This window comes from Perca fluviatilis, chromosome 5 (genome assembly GCF_010015445.1).
Source record: "Perca fluviatilis chromosome 5, GENO_Pfluv_1.0, whole genome shotgun sequence".
Lineage (NCBI taxonomy): Eukaryota > Metazoa > Chordata > Actinopteri > Perciformes > Percidae > Perca > Perca fluviatilis.
This window is the reverse complement of record NC_053116.1, coordinates 35,744,685-35,765,099: the sequence shown is the minus strand read 5'-3', so window position 1 is coordinate 35,765,099 and position 20,415 is coordinate 35,744,685. Positions and strand designations below refer to the sequence as shown.

Sequence of the window (20,415 nt, the reverse complement as noted above, 5' to 3'; positions counted from 1 at the left end):
CAAAATAAAGGAAAGGGAAAAAGCCAAAAAGCCAAAAAGCATAATATGAGCACTTTATTTATTTTTCTTATTAAACAAAGGAGATGTGATTTAGGGTACTTATCTTGTTTTATATTTAATGACCCCGTGGACATGTGGAGAAACCTGCCATTGCACAAAAATACCTTAATAATAATGTTATTAACTGTCAGACTTATTAATTCTATTCAGTGACTGACAAGGGGCATACTGAAGTAAAAAATACTTTGACTAGAAAAATAAATTAATGATTGAACATTATGTCTCTTGTAACTAAAAGTTCAACTGTTAAAAATATGTAAAAGAATGTGTGTGTGATATCTGGCAAGACCTTGGTGAAATTCAAATAATAATGGTAAAGAAATATTTTGAACATATCAATTGTCTGTCAAAGCTTAAGTGAGTCAACTGTTTTGTCAATTTGTGAGTGAAAATCCTGGTTAGAGAAAGCCACTCCCAGTGAACTTTAAAGCACTGCAGTGACTACACAAGTATATTACTAATCACTAGTAGGACAAAAATATCCTATTACATGAAAATTAGGACTGATAATTTGAAATAAGAAGACTGGGACAGAAATACACCCTAGAAAGTGAAAAAAAAAGTCATTTCAGTGCACATTCTATGTTGTGGCATTGTGGAGGTAAATGAATCCACAACTGACAGAAGCAATCAGATTATATCTCGGAGTTGAGGCATAGCAGAGGATCACTTCAGCAGCTACAACGTGAAGGAAGTAATGAGCACGCTGACATTAGATTTTGAATGTAGCTTCCCTATCTCTGGTTTCAAGCCAATCATTGCATATTTGTGCCTTGGTTTCTAAAACTTACAGCACAGAAGCAGTCAAACAAGCAACCACCCTCATCACACATCGCACTGTCGTTTGATGTGATCAGGGATTCTAGGATGGAAAACCCTCTCTCTTGCTTGTCTCTCTAGCTGATGTGAATGCTTTGTCTTTCAGGCCACTCTGAACAACCAAGGTTGAGTATTAAGTAGCAAAAGCCAACCATGATAAATACAGAGCCACGATGGCCCTTGCGATATCCTTTACACCCATGTGTACATGCTGTGATGATGGGAGTTGATGTATGTGGTGTCTAATGGTATTGGGCAGGTACTAAGAGCAGCGTGGCGTTACAATAATCAAATGTGAGGAAAACAGATGCAGCTCCATCCTTAGTTTAGTGACTCATGCCGGCACACATATCATGAGAGGCTTCCTGTGCCAAAGGCTACATCTACACTAGTACACTTTGGTTTTTAAGCAGCATTTTGAGAAAAAAACGATCTCTGTCTACACAAGAGTTTTAGCTCCAGTAGCAGAACTAATCTCCGTCCTTACTAACACAACATTTTTAACAAAAAACATTTTACATGACCATTCACGTATACTGGGCATGCATGTGTCTGTTTAAACAGGAAGCAGCATGGATACTCTGCCCGGTTGGTGGCAGTTGCTTAGTTGCAGAAAAGACTACGGAGGAAGAGCAGCAATGACAAATTTGGCCAGAATCACCTGTATTTCGTTATCAATGTTGAAATAACCACCGATAGTCACCGATAGGCAGTCTAGGATAGGGACGGGCATTTGATTAAATTTTCTTCGTCGATCGTCGGGAGAATTAACGATCGACTATCGATTAATCATTAATATTTTTATATTCAAATTCATGATTTATTTAACTTTTTATAAATTAAAAATGCAATGAAAATACAAAAATACAGCGTGTTTTTCCTCGATGAGATCTTAATTACAAGAAGAACAACTTGTGGCAGTTAAACTGGAGGTTATAGATATATATTATAGATTATAGATATAGATTATAGATGTGCTGCGGTGCGAAGCAGCAGAACCTGCAGCTGCGAGCCGGCGTTCTTAAACAGAATGTAACTCAAAGCTATCCAAGGCACGGGACAAAGCCTAATAAAAAATAACCAGTAGGCTAACTCACATACAACTTCTGCACCAGTCTACTGATCTTTGTTGAGAAAGATAAGCATGTTGACATGATCTGGGGTCAGACGCGACCGCTACCTGGTGACCGTCAGTCCAGCCCCCGAAAACACCCGCGTTGTGGGATGCACAGGTCGCCTACCTCCGCGCTAACTTGGCCAGCCCGAGGAACCTTATTTTCGTTCTTCGTAGTGAGTTTCTACCAGCCTGGTGATGGTACGTCGTGACGAAATGTGATATGCTGGTTCCAATATCCATGTCAAGGAACTTGCAGGTCCCTTGGGTAATTTTCTCTGCTCATTGTGCATCGCAGCTCCTCCGTGCTAATGCCAAGTTTATGCTAGGTTGAGACTGAGAGCAGGATGCACCGTGGCCGGTTGCACTTTGTTTAGTGGTATGCTACATCATGTGAGTCGTGGCCGTGTTGTACTTATACATGGCATCTCAGTGTTTGCAGTGAACTAAGTTGTTTAAAAAAAAATAATAATCTAAATGGTCACACGCCACACTTTGCCGTGTCCTCTTCAGGATTACTTTTGAAATCAAAACGGAAACTCGCAGCCAGGTAACTGAGTATGGAGTCAAATATTGCCCCCGAGTGGTAAAATGTTGAATTGCTGCCACACTGTGAAATTAATTTAAACAGTATTAGTTTAATCGATAACAAATTAACATCATCAATGAAATTCTTAATAATGAATTATCGATCGTCAAGTAATCATGCCCATCCCTAGTCTAGGATGTTGTTTGTTTTATACCCGGGAAAGGGTCACGTGATAAGTGCATGACGAATCAGGGAAGGACACGTCATGACTGTAAGAAGACCCAATCAGGAGGCGAAAGCTGGCGTCAGCGTCATCATTTCCAAAAGTCTCCGCTTGTGCCTGTCCAGACAAAGCAACCCCACGAGATTTTTTAAACCAAAACGGGGCTAGGCAATCCCGGCGTAGCAAAAAATATTCTTTTTTAAACCAAAACGTAGTAGTGTAGACAGTGTAGTCAGCCAGACATTGCAGGCAGCAGTCCAATGAGTCTAATGGTCTCCAACTACCCAGTTACACAGGCTGACTGAGCATAATGCAGTCTCAACGGGCCCTCTAACCCCTACAATAGATAACCTAGAAGAGAGCTTCAGCTGCTGATATGCAGTGATACACATCCACTAACAAGAGGAAATGGGAGCAGATATATCATTGTGTAGCATTACATATCAAGGACTGCATTGCAGACTGAGCTGTTCAACCGAGCGTTATCCATAAAGTGCTATTAATAGGTCAGTGTCTAGTCAGCAAAACGGACACACGCGAAAGTATCTTCGAACCAATCACACACACAGCCACAGTCCTACACAGGCTCATAAATAGTTGGAAACATTGTAGGGATCAATACACAGGATGACTCAGATTGCACAGAGCGTGGCCACTACAGCTCAAAACAGCCCCTAATGCCCCCAAACCACATATAGATTCTGAGATGTAATACTCCAGCTCTGTATTCACCTACCAGCGCTGCAAAGAGCAAGCCAAGGACAGAGGCTGAATGTTAAAATGCCTAGTCATTTTAGGAAACAAAAAAAAACATTCAAGCAAAAGGGGCTGAGCCATTAACCCCAGCCCAGAATCAGAGGCATGCACTGTAGCAATTAGCGGTGTCGATTCACTTTGACTTTCGATTTTAAGTTCCCGATGTAATTTAATTAAAGGTCCCATGACATGAACATTTTACTTATGAGGTTTTTAACATTAATATGAGTTCCCCCAGCCTGCCTATGGTCCCCCTGTGGCTAGAAATGGCGATAGGTGTAAACTGAGCCCTGGGTATCCTGCTCTGCCTTTGAGAAAATCAGATCAAAAGATCAGATGGGCCGATCTGGAATCTTCCCTTTATGAGGTCATAAGGGGAAAGGTTACCTCCCATTTCTCTGCTTTGCCCGCCCAGAGAATTTGGCCCGCCCATGAGAGAGAGAGAGACATCATGGCTTTCAAACGAGTGAAACATGGCAGTTGGTCAAGGCCACACCCCCACCCTCCACCTTGCCCCGCCTCTCTCTTCCTCAATAGCATTTAAAGCTACAGACACAGAAATGGCACATACTTAGGAAAGCTCATTGTGGGACTGGCTCATAGTGGCTGTAATTCTGCACCAAGGCTGAATTTCGGGAAAAAGATACTACAGATACAGTATCAGGGGACCACTAAGGTCTATATAAAAGCATCCAAAAAGCAGCATGTCATAGGACCTTTAAAAACAAATAAAAAAACAGGGATGGCAATGCCACAATAAGAGCCATGGCAGAAGGGTACTTTGCAACAACAGTTTTAGTTTCTCTGAGTTTTTTTTTAGTGGGGCAATTGAATTCACCATTAGTTTAAGGGCGTGTAACTGAAGGCACCGTGGAGTCTCGTCGGAGCCCACACGCTTTACATTCGTTGTTTGTTTACATAAGTCACGGAGAAGGCAAAATGTTGCCACATCGGTGACTTCAGGAAAGCAGATGGATTTTCCAGTTCAGTTGTTTCTCCGTCATCTCCGACTCCGACAGTGGCCATTGTGTCTGAAATAGTCAAGCTGCATGCTACTGGTAAGCTAACGTTACCCTGTGTCTTTAGCTGCATGCTACCAGCCTGTAAGCTTCGGATGTGCGCAAGCAGGCGGGTATGGAGAGAGAAAAAAAAATACTGGGGGAATCGCCGATCCTGCTCCTCATTTTAAAAGTCGAAATCCACCCCACACACACACTAATGTAAAAATCTGAGAATGAAGAAAGAAAGTTTGAACATTTCGTCCATTCATTTGAATGCAGAATATTTCCTGGAAAACATGGAATATTTCAGAAAGTATGAAAGGTACAACATGAAATTGAGCTGAATGTTTTGATGTTTGAATGAAGTTTCCATTTGGAACTAGGAAAGTGCTTCTAGCATTCACACCCAATAACCCCGCCCTCCACACAGAAATCAGCTAACATATTCCAATGTAAGACTACGTAAATGAAATGAAACGCAATGACAATTCAGACCGATTATCAGGCTACAATGCAACTTCATAGTGTCTTGATAAACCCTTCCTGCCCGGTAAACACCCAGGTCTTTCAAACGTCCTGCCCGGAGTTCGTAACACAAGCTCTCTGTTAAAAATGTGTTGTTGCCAAGCCCAAGATGAAATTATCCTGACAAAGCTCCTCCAGAACAGAAGACAGTTTGTTAACACTAAGTGGTACTAACCATGAAAAGTAAATGTTGGTTTTGGTTTGTCTGCCGTGTGTGCAATTTAGGGTTCATCAAGAGGTTTTTGAAGGTCAATATTTACATTGTCATTTTTGGATTTAAACTGCCATCGCCAATTTTTTTAACTTTAAACCAGCCTCATAGTACAAACAAGTTATTTGACAGAATGCATTCTTGTCATGAAGGATAAGCTTCTGAAACAGCAACAGACCATTAGAGTCAATTCAGGTTAAAGGATTCCAATACAACCAGTGTACAGCGTGCCAATGTGCAATCAACCTGCATCATAGCCATTATATCAGAGGATGTCACTCAATGCAACACGTCTAAATTTACGACCAGTGCTAGCCTGATATAATGGTTAAATCATACACTGCCATAACAATGCAACCTTTACACGCGGATATGCACACAAACACCATGTCTCACTCGTTAGCAGGTGCAGCCCGAGTGGATTGCCAAACAGACAGCCTTCCAGGGTTACATACAGTACAGTGAAGGAAGCCAGCCAACAGGCACCAGCCAGGCTAACACAGCTAGCAGGATGCATGCACACAATACCTGCCTGCAATGCGTGACACGACAAGAATCAATCACACATTCTAATCATGAAAGCAGACAGATCTCCCACACACACACACACACACACACTCAAATAAATATTCAGGCAAGGACACACTCGTCCAAATCCATTGTCTCGGAGTTTGCCGTGGAAACACAGAGAGATTGATGAAAGGATGGGTGGATGTATAGATGGATAAATGGATAGACGGATGGATGGATATAGATAGATGGATGGATGGATGGATGGATGGATGGATGCAGAGGTAGATAGCTCACCGGTTTGCCTTCTTCCTTTCTCTCCACCTCTTTCAGCACATTATCCAGGCTAAGTGTGAGTGTGTGTGTGTGTGTACATGTCTGTGTGTGTATGTGTGTATGTGTGATGAGCCGGCAAGGATACACACTGCTACATCCCCTCCTCTTCCTCTCTCTGACGATCCCTCCCTCTTTCTCTCTCCTCCCTGGGATTTATTTAATTATTTCCTCGCTCACTCTCTCGCCCTTAATTGTTCTCTCTCTCTCTCTCTCTCTCTCTTCTCTCTCCTCACAGCTGATAGAGACGCCTTGCTTTTGTCGAGGCTGTTTAATTCTTTCTGTGTGCTTCTCCCTTCTCCTAGGACGTGTTATCCTCGATGAAGTCGTATCACAGATTTTTTGGTGAGGCAGGCAGAGCCAAAAACAGCAGAGTAAAGAAAAAATGGAGTGCCTGCCTTGTATATTAAGAGCTGATATCTGGACCGTATAATGCTCCCCCCCTTCTCTCTCTTTCTCTCTCTCTCTCTCTCCCCCCCCTGTCTTTCACTACCACAGTGTCCCTTGCCCGCCTCTGTGTCTCGTGTGATGCAGCAGCACTGTAGGCTCCTCCCTGGAGAGACAGCGGTGCCACACAGCTGAGAGAAAGAGAGGGGGATGCTGGGAAAAGAGTGGTGGCAGTGGGAGGGGGAAGAGGAGGGTGGGGTTGTGGGTGGATGGGCGGTGCTTGGCGGTGGTGGGGGGCTGGGTGTTCAGCCGGAGAATCCGGTGCAAGGCAGGGCAGCCAGCACTGAGCGCATCATCCAGGATTTTAAACACACACACACACACACACACACACACACACACACACACACACACACACACACACACACACACACACACACACACACACACACACACACACACACACACACACACACAAAATGCAGAAACAAGCTGCTGCCAGAGGTAGCCTTGTCTATTGTTGACAGCTCTACCTTTTGATCAGGCCTTTACGGACCACTGTCTCAGTTTAAACCATACACTTTACAGCAATTAAAATGTTATCTATTTTATTTTGGTAACATAAATTCACCATAAACATATGGAACAATCAGCAAGGCCAGAATAGGGCCCTGGCCCTGTAGGTGTAAGGAACCTATTGTATTTGTTAGGGGTGTCCCCAACTAAGAATTGATTTAGTCATATCTACCTCGGGTCAAATTATTTTTGCGTGTGAGGACGACATGTGGGAGACATGCCCCGCAAACATGCGCAAAAGCGGCAAGCATGCGTGAAAGTGTCACACTCAGCAGGCCTGTTGTATGGATGCATGCGCATGCTTAAAAGACGTCACATGCAGCACACTGTTGTAAGGATATAAACAGTCCTAAAGAAAGGAATCTAATAAAGTAAACAGGCCAAGTTAGCCCTCTGAGCTAATGCGTGCTAACTACTTTAGTAAAACAAAAACACGGAGGCTCTGTAATCTCAACCAGCGTGAACCAACGGCCCACACACTTAAACTCCCATAGTAAAAACCTCTTAAGATACATCTATGGTGACAGCAGCACATAACACTAGCTTCACTTTTTCTACCCTTCACAATAAAAGCCCAACCAAAAGAACAGCCACTGAAGTCAGTAGCAAGCTGTTGCAACTCATACAGTACTAATAACATTACCTCCGCTAATTATATCCATGCCTTTAAGCAATCATGTAACAATTTTACCTTAAAATAACTTTATAACCAGCGGTGGTCAAAGCAAGCGACTAATGCAGCTGTTTAGTCACTGCTGTAGCAAGACTCGCTGCCACCATGAGTCCTCTCTGCACAAACACAGACAGGACAGCGCACTCACGTCTGCTCACACACCCATTTTCAACATAAATGCGCAACTTCACCGTGCGCCTCTGGTCGCCCCGGCTTTTCTGGCACGTCATGCTGCTCCAAAACTCCCGGCACACTTTGCCAAACATTTCAATAGTAAACAGAATCCAGCAGCCAGCGTGTCTGTCTGTCTCTGGTGTGTGCCAGACATCGAGGTTCCAGCACACTACTGCATAGTATAACTGTCAATGAGCACCAGCTGTGTGAATCAACTCACCTTGCACTACTCACGAGACATGGCCTCACCTCTCTCCCCTGCCGCTGAATGCAAACCACGAACATCCAACAATAAGTAAATTAATCTAAATCATACATCAGTGTTTCAATCGCACACCGCCGTTGGTCCATGATCAAGGCAAATGTCTGTGCGTAGTTCACGTCTGTAATAACAGCGGGACAGTCGAGTGTCTTTTACTACACTGCTAAAGTCAGTCAGTTGAACAGGTGAAGTGCCTGTGGTTTTTATCAGATAATGATGAGATATCAGATAGAATCAGATTTAAAATCAGTTTGACTAAAATGACAAAATTATTGGTTTTGGCGGGACTAAATTAATTGAAATCCTAAATAAAATCGAATAGAATATTTGACACAGGAATCAATCTAAATTAAAATTCAGGGAGAAACCTTTTTTGTAACTGTTAATAGTAGGCTAAAACTACTGTGAACGCACAGTACAAGTCCTGCATTCAAAGTCTCAATGGAGGACAATTCAAGACCACACCAACATAAGGCAAAATATCTGCACAGCAAGATCCCACAAATAGAAATCAGAAATTATGTTAATATGTTTTGTTTTTTTGGTGATTTGGGGGAAGTGGCCCATTAATGTTTCAATAGCTTCACAAAGCATTAGCGACTGCATATTTCATCAGGAGATACCAGTACAGAGTTAGCCTTGACAAAACAGACACACAATGTGTCCCTCCCTCCTCCACTCATTCTCATTCTTTCTTCTCTTCTCCTCCTCTCTAAAAACAGCTCTATCTTTCCTCCAAAAAGGATTCAATTGGAGAAAAGCCACAGCAGGAAGCCACCGTTGTTACGGTTACATATACAATATTGTACAGTATATCACCCACAGAGCACAACTAGCAAAGCTTTACACAACACAACACATAGATGCTAACTTGGTGTGTGTGTGTGTTTGTGTGTGTGTGTGTGTGTGTGTGTGTGTTATGCGTGCGCGTGTGTGAGAGAAATACTGTACATGTGTGTATCCTTCATTACCTACCTACAAAATAACACGCTGCGCTTCACACAGTAAACCAGTAGTCTGCCTCAGCACAAAACAGCAGGGCTCTCGTCCCACCAAACACACACACACACACACACACACACACACACACACACACACACACACACACACACACACACACACACACACACACACACACACACACACACACACACACACACACACACACACAGGAGTGCAGTCCACAAGCTCCTGAAACATGCTGTCACAGCAAATAGATAGCGAGGGAGTGCGGCAAACAACATGGGAGTACATGAGAGACACAGGGCAGAGCAGCAGTGACTAATCACTTTTACACAACAATAACTGAACTGATATCCAAGTTAAAGAACAATCTTCAGGCTTGTTTACATAGAGCTCACCATGTACAAACGGCAAAAAGTTTCTGTGGTAGGAACGGCCTTTATATGCATTAGCCCGGTGATGGACTGGTGGCCTGTTCAGCGTGTTGCAAGCCTCCTGTCCAGTGTGCTGGGATGGATGGATGAATAGTTTTACAAGCTAAAGGGGGTGAGGCTAACTGACTATCATGCAAAAGCATTTGTTAAAATTTGTGTTTTAGCTTTAGCCCCCCTGGCCTGGGGGGTTAAAACATAAAAAAGTAGTCAATGTTTTAATGGCAAAAAAGAAATTGTGTGTCTAGGTTTGAACAAGCAGATTGGAAGACAGTCTGCAATGGTGCTGACTGTCATCAAAGCTCTCGGTTACCAGTTGGAAAAGTGTAAACTCTCAATTTTACAGACTTTGCTTGGCTGGAATACACCTGTGGCTGCAAAACTACATGACGTAACTGTGTTTCGGTGACCGGTGTTAACTCTGAATCTTGGCTGACTCTGGTTTGGTGCTGAGACAACATTTACAATTGAGTTCTCTAGAGCTGCACAGGGTTTAACACCGATCCGATGGGTCCAAGGAGATCCAAAGAGCTCTCACCCATCTCCACTTTGTACTTACATCAAAGCTAGGCACCAGGTACAGAGATGCTTAACCTAGTTTAACAGTGCTGGTTACACAGCATGGGCTCTCACTGTCAATGGGAGTCTTAGAGGGGGATGGAGAATGAAATGGAACTGATTTACTCACTGTCCTCTCCAGGGCAGGGCATGCCAGGCCGCTCTGGGATACTGGGGAAGACTGCAAAAGACAGAAAATAAAGGAAACTGACCATTTCAATCTGCTGTTTTTCTGTTTAAAATGTGACAGAAATATGCAAAGGTCATGGAAATTAAAACCCCAACCCTCCAGTTGATGGACACCCTGAAGTGATTTTATTAATTGAAAATGTGTACAAGAAAAATCATGAATAAATGGTTGCATTAAGTTTGCGTGACTTGTCATTCCATAAAAGTGTAACTCTCGCCAAAACACAACCTAGGGTCTTTTTGTGAATCTACCCGAGTCAAACTTTCATTTAAAAGCATAATTAGGACGGAAACGCCACTTTTAAGATTTACCATAATTTGGTTTTTCGGTCAAATGGCTTTTTGAATAGGAGAGCTAGGGGCACTACTATGATCACATCAAAATCACAATTTTTAAAACACAAGGCTCAACACAACATGAGTCTTTGCTTGAAGTATCACCAGGGGGTCTACACATGAACTCCAGCATTGAGAACATTGTTTATGGACACAGAGTTTACTAAAAAGAAAGGTTTTGAACAACTCACTTTAGCTGTTTGTTTTTCCGCTCGCAGCCATCTTTGCTAGTCAAAAAGAGTCGATCTCCGAATGCAACGTTAACAGGGAGGAGAGTAAAGATGGAAAGCTCCTAAAGCTTAGTTCCATATAAATGCACGGATAATTTGTTGTTTTGTCGTTAGTGAAAAACAATATTGACCTTGTAGTTGAAAAAGGGGCCTCATATAAGAATGACATTTCCTCCTATGGAGTCCGTTAATTCGCATTCGGAGATCGACTCTTTTGGACTGGCAAAGATAGCAGCGAGCGGAAACAACAGCAGCTAAAGTGAGTTGTTCATAACCTTTCTTTTCAGTAAACTCTATGTCCACAAACAATGTTGTCAATGCTGAGTTCATGTGTAGAGCCCCTGGTGACACCTGGAGCAAAGTCTCATGTTATGTCGAGACTTCTTAGTGGTTTAAAAATAGTGATTTTGATGTGATCATAGTAGTGACCCCTAGCTCTCCCATTCAAAAGGCCATTTGACCGAAAAACCAAATTACGGTCACTCTTAAAAATGGCGTTTCCATCCTAATTATGCTTTTATACGAAAGTTTGACTCGGGTACATTCACAAAAAGACCTAGGTTGCATTTTGGCGAGAGTTACGCTTTAAATGTTGCAATGCTTGCTAAGGTAAATACCTTTCTGTGGTGTTTTAGCTCTCCTAAAGTTGTCCGTTGTGGCAACTAGTTAAATAATTAGGATCGTATAATAATAACCAAGAAATTAAATTAAAATTATGAGCTGACTCACCATGCAGCAGTAGTCCAGACCTCTTGGTTCGATTGTAAATACGAAAAGCCTCCTCCAGCTCCATCTGGGACGAGATGGTACAAGGGTCCCCTAAACACACACAAACACACACTCTCAATACATTTAATCATACATGTCAGAAAGCAGGTAACCTACACTCAATACTGTGCATGGCCGTATCCTGTGTAAAGTGTTTTCCCGTGGTTTGTGGAAAACTTAAATAAATAAAAAATGCATTTTCCTTATACACTTTGTGTCTCTGTGTGGGATTTTGTCTCTTTGTGGGGTTATGCATCTCTTTGTAGTCGTGTTGTGTCTCTTATTGGTCATTATTGTTTTCTTTGGGGAGGTTTTGGGTCTCTGTGGTCATTCGGCATCGGTTTGCGTCCCTTTGTGGTAGTTTTGCGTCTCTTTTTCACATCATTTTGGACCGTTATTACCATATCTGTGTCTAAAACGTTGGAAAAGCTAGAGCAGATAACAAATAAAAAACACTCAAAACGCTTATAAACAAAACTTGCTAAAGAAGTCCAACAACAATTATTAGATCTGAGAAAAGTCTTTTCATTCGGCTTAGGGGCTGCCCCAACGGCCCGGGTGCTGCATCTAAACCTTATAATGGCGGGGAAGTGGTGTAGACACACACAGAGGACTACAGCTGCTGCTGCTGCTGCTAACGTGCTTCTCTCCCTAACCTCCTGAGTAGACACAGTGTTCGAGATTATAACTTTTAAGGTCTTTCTTTAAGCTGTGTGGCAGTCACTTAAACTTCCAGCGCATTAGACATTGTTGGTCATGGAAGCACATTTGTAGAGTGTGGACAGCTAGATGTGAGCATTTTAAGGTATCCCGCTGTGTGATGTGGCAGTGATGACTTTTGGACTGCATTGATTGCTGCATTTTTAAGCCAGAGTTTAGCATAAAAATAAAAAGAACACAGCAGGTGCATTCAGGACAAGACAGAGCGCGCAGACTGATGTAGAGTATTTGACCGTGAGGCACACCCACCTTCATCATCGATCCATTTGAGCGTGATGGGCTGCTGCTTGGCAACGCTGCACATCTTTCTCACCTCCTCACGCAACTCCACAAAGTTTACCGTGGCTGCCAAGTCTGCGATTAACATGTCCCTGAAAAAACACACACATGCACGCACACGCACACACACACACACACACACACACACACACACACACACACACACACACACACACACACACACACACACACACACACACACACACACACACACACACACACACACACACACACACACACACACAGAGAAAATGTCAAGATTGAGTTACTTTGTCTGAGTGGGCCAGAGATCAAGATCCCTCAGGGCCTTCCAAGCAGTCAACAACAGAATGAGGAATTCATTCACTATTCCTGAATTTAAAGTAAACTTTCCCTATGGTCTAATGCAGGGGTGTCCAAACGTTTTTTTTAAAGAGTGCCAGATTTGATAATGTGAAGATGGCCGGGGCCAATGGTCCCTTCTGACATTTTTTTTTTAACAATACAAGTTACATACAAATGGGCTGATCTATAACAATTTTTATTTCCATTGTCACAATTATTATTATTATTTTTTTTTTAAATGGCAATGTAAACAAATTAACGCCACTTAGACGTGAACAAATCAAAAAAAAGAATTTGAAGTTGATAAATATCTTAACCTCATTGTCATTTTATTTTTAACATGACTTATTATGAGTAATGCAAAGTTTGTTAACATTTAAGCTTACAACATATGACTCTTGCTCTCATCCTTCACAAACCGAGGCTGCGGGCCATATGAAATCTGGCTGTGGTCCGTGATGGGCCACCGGGCCAGACTTTGGACATGTCTGGTCGAATGGTATTTAAACCGGGTAATGCGATAGTATTTGAGGTATCCATAAGCAGGAATTCATGGACTCTGTGGAGGCAACTCCACTGGGCGTCGGACGGTTCTGGCCTCCCCGTCATCTATTAATTCTCTGGTTATCAAAGGAATCACTAATCATAGGCAAACACTGGAAACACGAATTTCAAAACAAGTCAGGCGGCGTTGCTAGTAAATACCACTAATTTGAATACTGAAGCTGTAAACCAGACAGTTGGGACATGCACTGGTTTAAACCATAGACAGTATATAATGGACCAGCAGACCCCGTTGCTCTGGACGGAGACCAGTGAAGGATATTAGAAGCACTTTTCCGGTGATCCCTAGCTTTACTGCGCAGCCTCCAACTGAGAGAGACAACGTAAATGTGACGTGAGCAACCTGTCTGAAAGTTGTGAAGTCTTCTGGTAGCTGTGCCAAGAGAAATCTCAATCATTCCCAATCTTACAGAGACGGAGAGCGTAGGTATATGTAAGGAGATAACATGGGCCCAGGCTAATTATTGATAACTAAAATGCTAGTTAATATTAGTAATTAAACCTAAACAGCTAATGTAAGTCGAAACTGCCTACAAGCTTATCCTGTACTATACGGTAATTCTAATTTTTACAAAAACGTCTGCTACGGAGCCATAACGTGAGGTACAAGGTAATGGAGCCTTTTATACATTGTTGTGTTTCTTTAGAACTAAACAATGGACAGATAGAGTCTTTAAATGCTTCAGATGTAAAGTTATTCACTGTCAAGTGACGTCAAAATGAATGCTAGTCAGTGGAATGCTAACGGGAGGTGATGGCCAGGTAGCATCAAAATGGCGCCATAGGAGGTTCGAGTTCTGAAGCGAAGCTTACCCCCTTGGTTTAAACCAACGGCCATATATGAATTGTTTACTATAGATTTTTGAATGCTGAAATGAAACAGAAAGCACAAAGTCACTGGCCTTCAGGTACCCTTATCAGTGGTTTTAAAGGTCCCAAGGCATGAAAATGTCACTCTATGAGGTTTTTTAACATTAATATGAGTTCCCCCAGCCTGCTTATGGTCCCCCAGTGGCTAGAAATGGTGATAGGTATAAACTGAGCCCTGGGTATCCTGCTCTGCCTTTGAGAAAATGAAAGCTCAGATGGGCCGATCTGGAATCTTCCCTTTATGACGTCATAAGGGGAAAGGTTACCCCCCCTTTCTCTGCTTTGCCCGCCCAGATAATTTCGCCCGCTCATGAGAAAGAGACAACATGGCTTTCAAACGAGCAAAGTGGCAGTTGGTCAAGGCCACACCCCCACCCTCCACCTTGCCCCCCCCTCTCTCCTCCTCAATAGCTACAGACACAGAAATGGCACATCCTAAGGAAAGCTCATTGTGGGACTGGCTCTAGTGGCTGTAATTCTGCACCAAGGCTGAATTTCGGGAAAGAGACTTCAGATACAGTATTAGGGGACCACTAAGGCCTATATAAAAGAGACTTCAGATACAGTATTAGGGGACCACTAAGGTCTATATAAAAGAGACTTCAGATACAGTATTAGGGGACCACTAAGGTCTATATAAAAGAGACTTCAGATACAGTATTAGGGGACCACTAAGGCTATATATAAAAGAGACTTCAGATACAGTATTAGGGGACCACTAAGGCCTATATAAAAGAGACTTCAGATACAGTATTAGGGGACCACTAAGGTCTATATAAAAGAGACTTCAGATACAGTATTAGGGGACCACTAAGGTCTATATAAAAGAGACTTCAGATACAGTATTAGGGGACCACTAAGGTCTATATAAAAGAGACTTCAGATACAGTATTAGGGGACCACTAAGGTCTATATAAAAGATACTTCAGATACAGTATTAGGGGACCACTAAGGCCTATATAAAAGAGACTTCAGATACAGTATTAGGGGCCACTAAGGCCTATATAAAAGAGACTTCAGATACAGTATTAGGGGACCACTAAGGTCTATATAAAAGAGACTTCAGATACAGTATTAGGGGACCACTAAGGTCTATATAAAAGAGACTTCAGATACAGTATTAGGGGACCACTAAGGTCTATATAAAAGAGACTTCGGATACAGTATTAGAGGGACCACTAAGGCCTATATAAAAGAGACTTCAGATACAGTATAAGGGGACCACTAAGGCCTATATAAAAGAGACTTCAGATACAGTATATTATAGGGACCACTAAGGTCTATATAAAAGAGACTTCAGATACAGTATCAGGGGACCACTAAGGTCTATATAAAAGAGACTTCAGATACAGTATTAGAGGACCACTAAGGCCTATATAAAAGAGACTTCAGATACAGTATTAGGGGACCACTAAGGCCTATATAAAAGAGACTTCAGATACAGTATTAGGGGACCACTAAGAGCCTCACTGCTCTGCCGCTGGCTGAATATGATACTGTGGTATATATTCACGCAGCAGTGCAGCTGCTGAGAATCAAGGTTTGAAAGGAGACCGGGCCACACATGCTGCCAGGTACGTGTGTGTTTTACACTGTTAACATACATCACCACCTGATACATGCTTCTGGAAGAATAAGTGCAGGAGCTAGTGACTGGGCCCGTGTGAGTGAGTCTGAGTGTTTATGGCGAGTGTTTGTTGGACTCTGACAAGGTGGAGCAGAGACAGCTTGCTTCCCAGCAGGCATTGCTCCACACGGCCAACACCCACACAAGTCATTGTGGAATGATGTCACACGCACACACACGCACGCGCACACACACACACACACACACACACACACACACACACACACACACACACACACACACACACACACACACACACACACACACACACACACACACACACACACGCACACACACACACACACACACACACACACACGGCACTATCTTTGTGGGGACCCATCATTTACATAATGAGCCCCTTACCCTAACCTTAACCAAGACAACTAAATGCCTAACCTTAACCCTTACCCTCACCCTAACCATAACCTAATTCTATCCGTAATCCTAAAACCAAGTCTTAACCCTCAAACAGCCCTTTAAACTTATGTGGTCCAGCATTTTGGCCCCACAAAGCTGTCAGGACGCCACAAGTATACTGAACTCCCGGTTTTTCGACCCCACGAATGTAGTTAAACAAGCCCACACACACACACACACACACACACACACACACACAAAAAAAAAAAAAAAAAAAAAAAAAAAAAAAAAAAAAAAAAAAAAAAAAAAAAAAAAAAAAAAAAAAAAAAAAAAAAAAAAAAAACTTTGGCTGACCCTTGCACTATTTGCTGAGTGCATGAACTCCAGATTGCTCGGCACACTAAGGGATTGGTCATGTACTACAAGCGCATAAAGCTAACTATCAACATGTCGATCTTTGAACCCTCTAATCAAAACATTTATGTCACCTCTAGCTCAAGTACTGTACAATGGTTAGTAAGCCTGACATTGATGTCCGTCCCCTCTCGCTATCTCTCCGCCATCGGGGCTTAGCGCCGCCCAGGACAGTTGATTGGTTTAAGAAAATAAATATCGATTCAGCCAAATTTTATGACGTACTCCTTGCGGATACCTGTAAGCATACTGATGCAGATGCTACTGTATCGATACAGACGGCAATTTTAAAAACACTAGATAAATAGATAGATAGCTAAATAGATACTTTATTCATCCCGAGGGAAATTTTAGGCATCCAGTAGCTTAACCATAACACAACAAATACACACATATATCTCACATACATAAAAATCACTCAGAAATCTAAAGAGTTAACTACTACCTATTACAACAAATTCCAGTTTCCATTTTTAGCCTTATTCTGAAAGAAAAAAAAAAAAAAAGAAGAAAATCCCTTAAACTGAATGGTGGTAATTACCGGTAACCAGCAGAAGTTTGCCTAAGACATCTATGTGCATGAAATAAACCCAGGCATTTGTCTGCTCCCACCAGTCTGTGGGTAAACAGCTCTCTTAAAGGCTCTAACAGCTTATCAGGGTGTCTGAGATTTGATGAGGGATGATTGTGGGGCAGCCTCTCCTGATATTGATCCACTAACCTATTGATCTGGGACGGTGGGGAATGATTACACTGCCCTCAGAAGACATAGACTTAAGGAGTATTTTTTCGATTGTTTACGTAAGCACGAACGGTAAGCTCTGTGTTTAACATGCTGGACTCGATAGACAACATACTATACAGACTCCTACACTTCATGTATCAACAGATCATTTGTAAATAGTATGTAGTTACACTAGATGCCAGGTTTCATACTGGCTCTTGAGTGTATCTGATGTGGAGAAAACCATGGTACCCTTTAGGGATTGATAGTAAGCTCTGCGTTCAATGGTGCATAACGACTAGGCACAATACCTTTACAATAACGGTTTCATTGGCAATATCTTGTTTGGATTTTTCCTAAAAGCTATTCTTTGTTTAGAAGGAAAGAAAAAAGGAAAAGCAAACAAACAAATCAAACTAAAATTATACCAAAATGAAGATGAATACAAATTGATAAATGAATACATTTGCAAGGGCCCAGAAAGACTTTTTCCCATAGAGCTACATGAAGAAAAGAGCCATCTGTAAATCAGTGGATCATACATTTTTGAGCATCACAACCCCCCGCAAAAATACCATTTTTCACTATCAGAATTTGATCCAGTCGGTCCGATAACATTAAATAAAAAAAATCTCTATTCAAGCGCTAGAGCGGAAGTAGCCGTCTCTAGTGCGCCTGCTATCTGGGCCGCACAGTACGGAAGCAGCGCTGATCATCATCAGCGGCTATTTTTACACAATGCACAGTTTTTGGCTTCATGCGTCACTGATAGAGCTGGGCGATATGGAGAAAATCATATTTTTGACCAAATATGTCAATGTCGATATTGTAGGGTTGACTATTGGTGCTTACACAAAACAGTAACATGATGAGAGTTTTGATAAATAATCACCAATAATGTGGATACAATGACTAAGTGGGTAAATGCAAATAATAAAACAGCTAGAACAGTCTGGTAAGTTCAGGACAATACATCACTTTATTGTAATGCTGGCTTTAAAACCAGAAACAGACAACTCTTGATATTACGATATCTAAAATTGAAGACGATATCTAGCCTCATAAATCGATATAATATCGATATATTGCCCAGCCCTAGTCACTGAGCAACTCTCATAGGAATAAATGGTCTTATTAGACATCGATGGCCCCATGCACTAAGGCTCAGTCCTTACTGCAGTGGCCAGGTTCGATTATGACCTGCGGCCATTCTGACCCCCCCTCTCTCCCCCTCCTTTCCTGTCACAAACACAAATGACAAAAAAGGCCCAAAAAATACTCTCGATCTAAAAAAAACGGGTGAAAAGATTTTAAAAGTACCTTGTGGTGTGGAAACACTGAAGTCTTAGGTAGTCTGTTTATTGTTCTTTTATCTTTACTCTGGCCAGTGATCGGAAGCGCTTTCAATTTCTCTCCATAGTTCTGTTCACTCTAGATTAGTGGAAGCATGTTGAGCTGTGTTTGTAACAGGAGGAACTTTTTCACTCTAGCACAGCAACTCATTTTTTGAAAGAGTAAATCAGTTTAAACCAATCTGCTAGATTGGTGAACAAAAAAAAAAAAAAAGAAATGATACTTTTTGTTGGCAGGCTGCTTCCAACTTGAGTATAAAGTGGGTCCGACGCTGCAATAAAACACTACATACGGTATAACAGTACAAACTCTTAAGAAGATAGTGATGGCAACTTCTAACCTCCTCAGCCATAAACTCCTCTTCTCTCATTAAGGCTCGGTGTTAAATCTCTATACTTTTTTGGCAGCCGCTGAAATGTGTCAGTGTCGACAAACGCCAGATGTCAGATTCACAATCTTGTTCACTTTGATCAGATACTTTCTGATTTAAATCACGATACAAAGTTATTGTACGGCTCTTTGTGTTTGGACAACATTTGACGTTTGAGAATTTTGTCTCCTTTTGTTTCGTCTGCTCAGAATGTGGAACTACAGTCCCAAAAAGAGCAACATGTGATGAATAGTAAAAAAGGGTAGAATGCATTCAAGTTACCATGTCATTCAGAATCAGGAGGGTTGTGTTTTAAGATTATATAAATCCTAACTGGATTAGCCTGAGTTTAATGGGGTCATGTTACCCCCCAACCCACCCCCCCCTGCATACACACACTCCCCTCTAAAAATACATTTGAGTATATTACCGAGCTGAGAGTCGAAAAGCATTTCTGACCCAATTCAGAGTTTGGAGCAAGTCACCAAAAAAGGACAGATAACAGTTAACAACAGTTAATGTTGTGTGTCTATCAGTAACCATTGTGTCTTGACCATTAGCCCCTAACTATTAGGGGTAGGGGGGTGGGGGGGAAATCGATACAGGATAGTACCGCAATATTTTCCGTGGCAATACTGTATCGATACACAGACGTCAAGTATCAATCTATTATTATCTATGCGTTGGTCAGTTTGTCTGCTTGACAATCCCATTTTGCATAGGGCTGGGCGATAGGGAGAAAATCAGATATCGCGATATTCTTGACCAAATACCTCGATATCGATATTGCAGCGATATTCTAGGGTTGACAATTGGTGCTCTAACAAAATATCTTCACACTTAGATTTTAGATAAATAATCATCAGTAATGTGGACATAATGTCTAAGTGGGTTAAAGCAAATAATAGAACAGTTACAACAGTCTGGTAAGTTCAGAAAAGTACATCACTTTACTGTAATGCAGCCTTTAAAACCAGGAAAAGAATTGAAACTGGGAAAAATTTGAAGTTGGAAAAAAAAGGTAATAAATTGCAATATATCGCAGAATATTGAAATCGCAATAATATCGTATCGTGACATAAGTATCGTGATGATATCGTATCGTGAGGCCTGTGGTGATTCCCACCCCTACTAACTACATGCTCATTGTTAATCAACCTGAATAAACTACATTCCCATTGA

General features: G+C 41.9%; 1 protein-coding gene across 2 annotated transcripts in view; it reads right to left on the bottom strand.

The window, feature by feature from the left end:
- prkcz (protein kinase C, zeta) overlaps window positions 1-20,415 on the bottom strand; it is a 136,694-nt gene that overhangs the window by 113,650 nt on the left and 2,629 nt on the right. For both annotated transcript variants that reach the window (XR_005639218.1, XM_039800650.1), the window contains exons 2-4: window positions 12,598-12,719; window positions 11,590-11,679; window positions 10,236-10,286 (exon numbers count right to left, since the gene is read on the bottom strand). Coding sequence is in view for 1 of the 2 variants with exons in the window: in XM_039800650.1 (XP_039656584.1) it covers window positions 10,236-10,286; window positions 11,590-11,679; window positions 12,598-12,719 (263 nt within the window). In the remaining variant the exon portion in view is untranslated. The remainder of the gene's footprint in view (window positions 1-10,235; window positions 10,287-11,589; window positions 11,680-12,597; window positions 12,720-20,415) is intronic.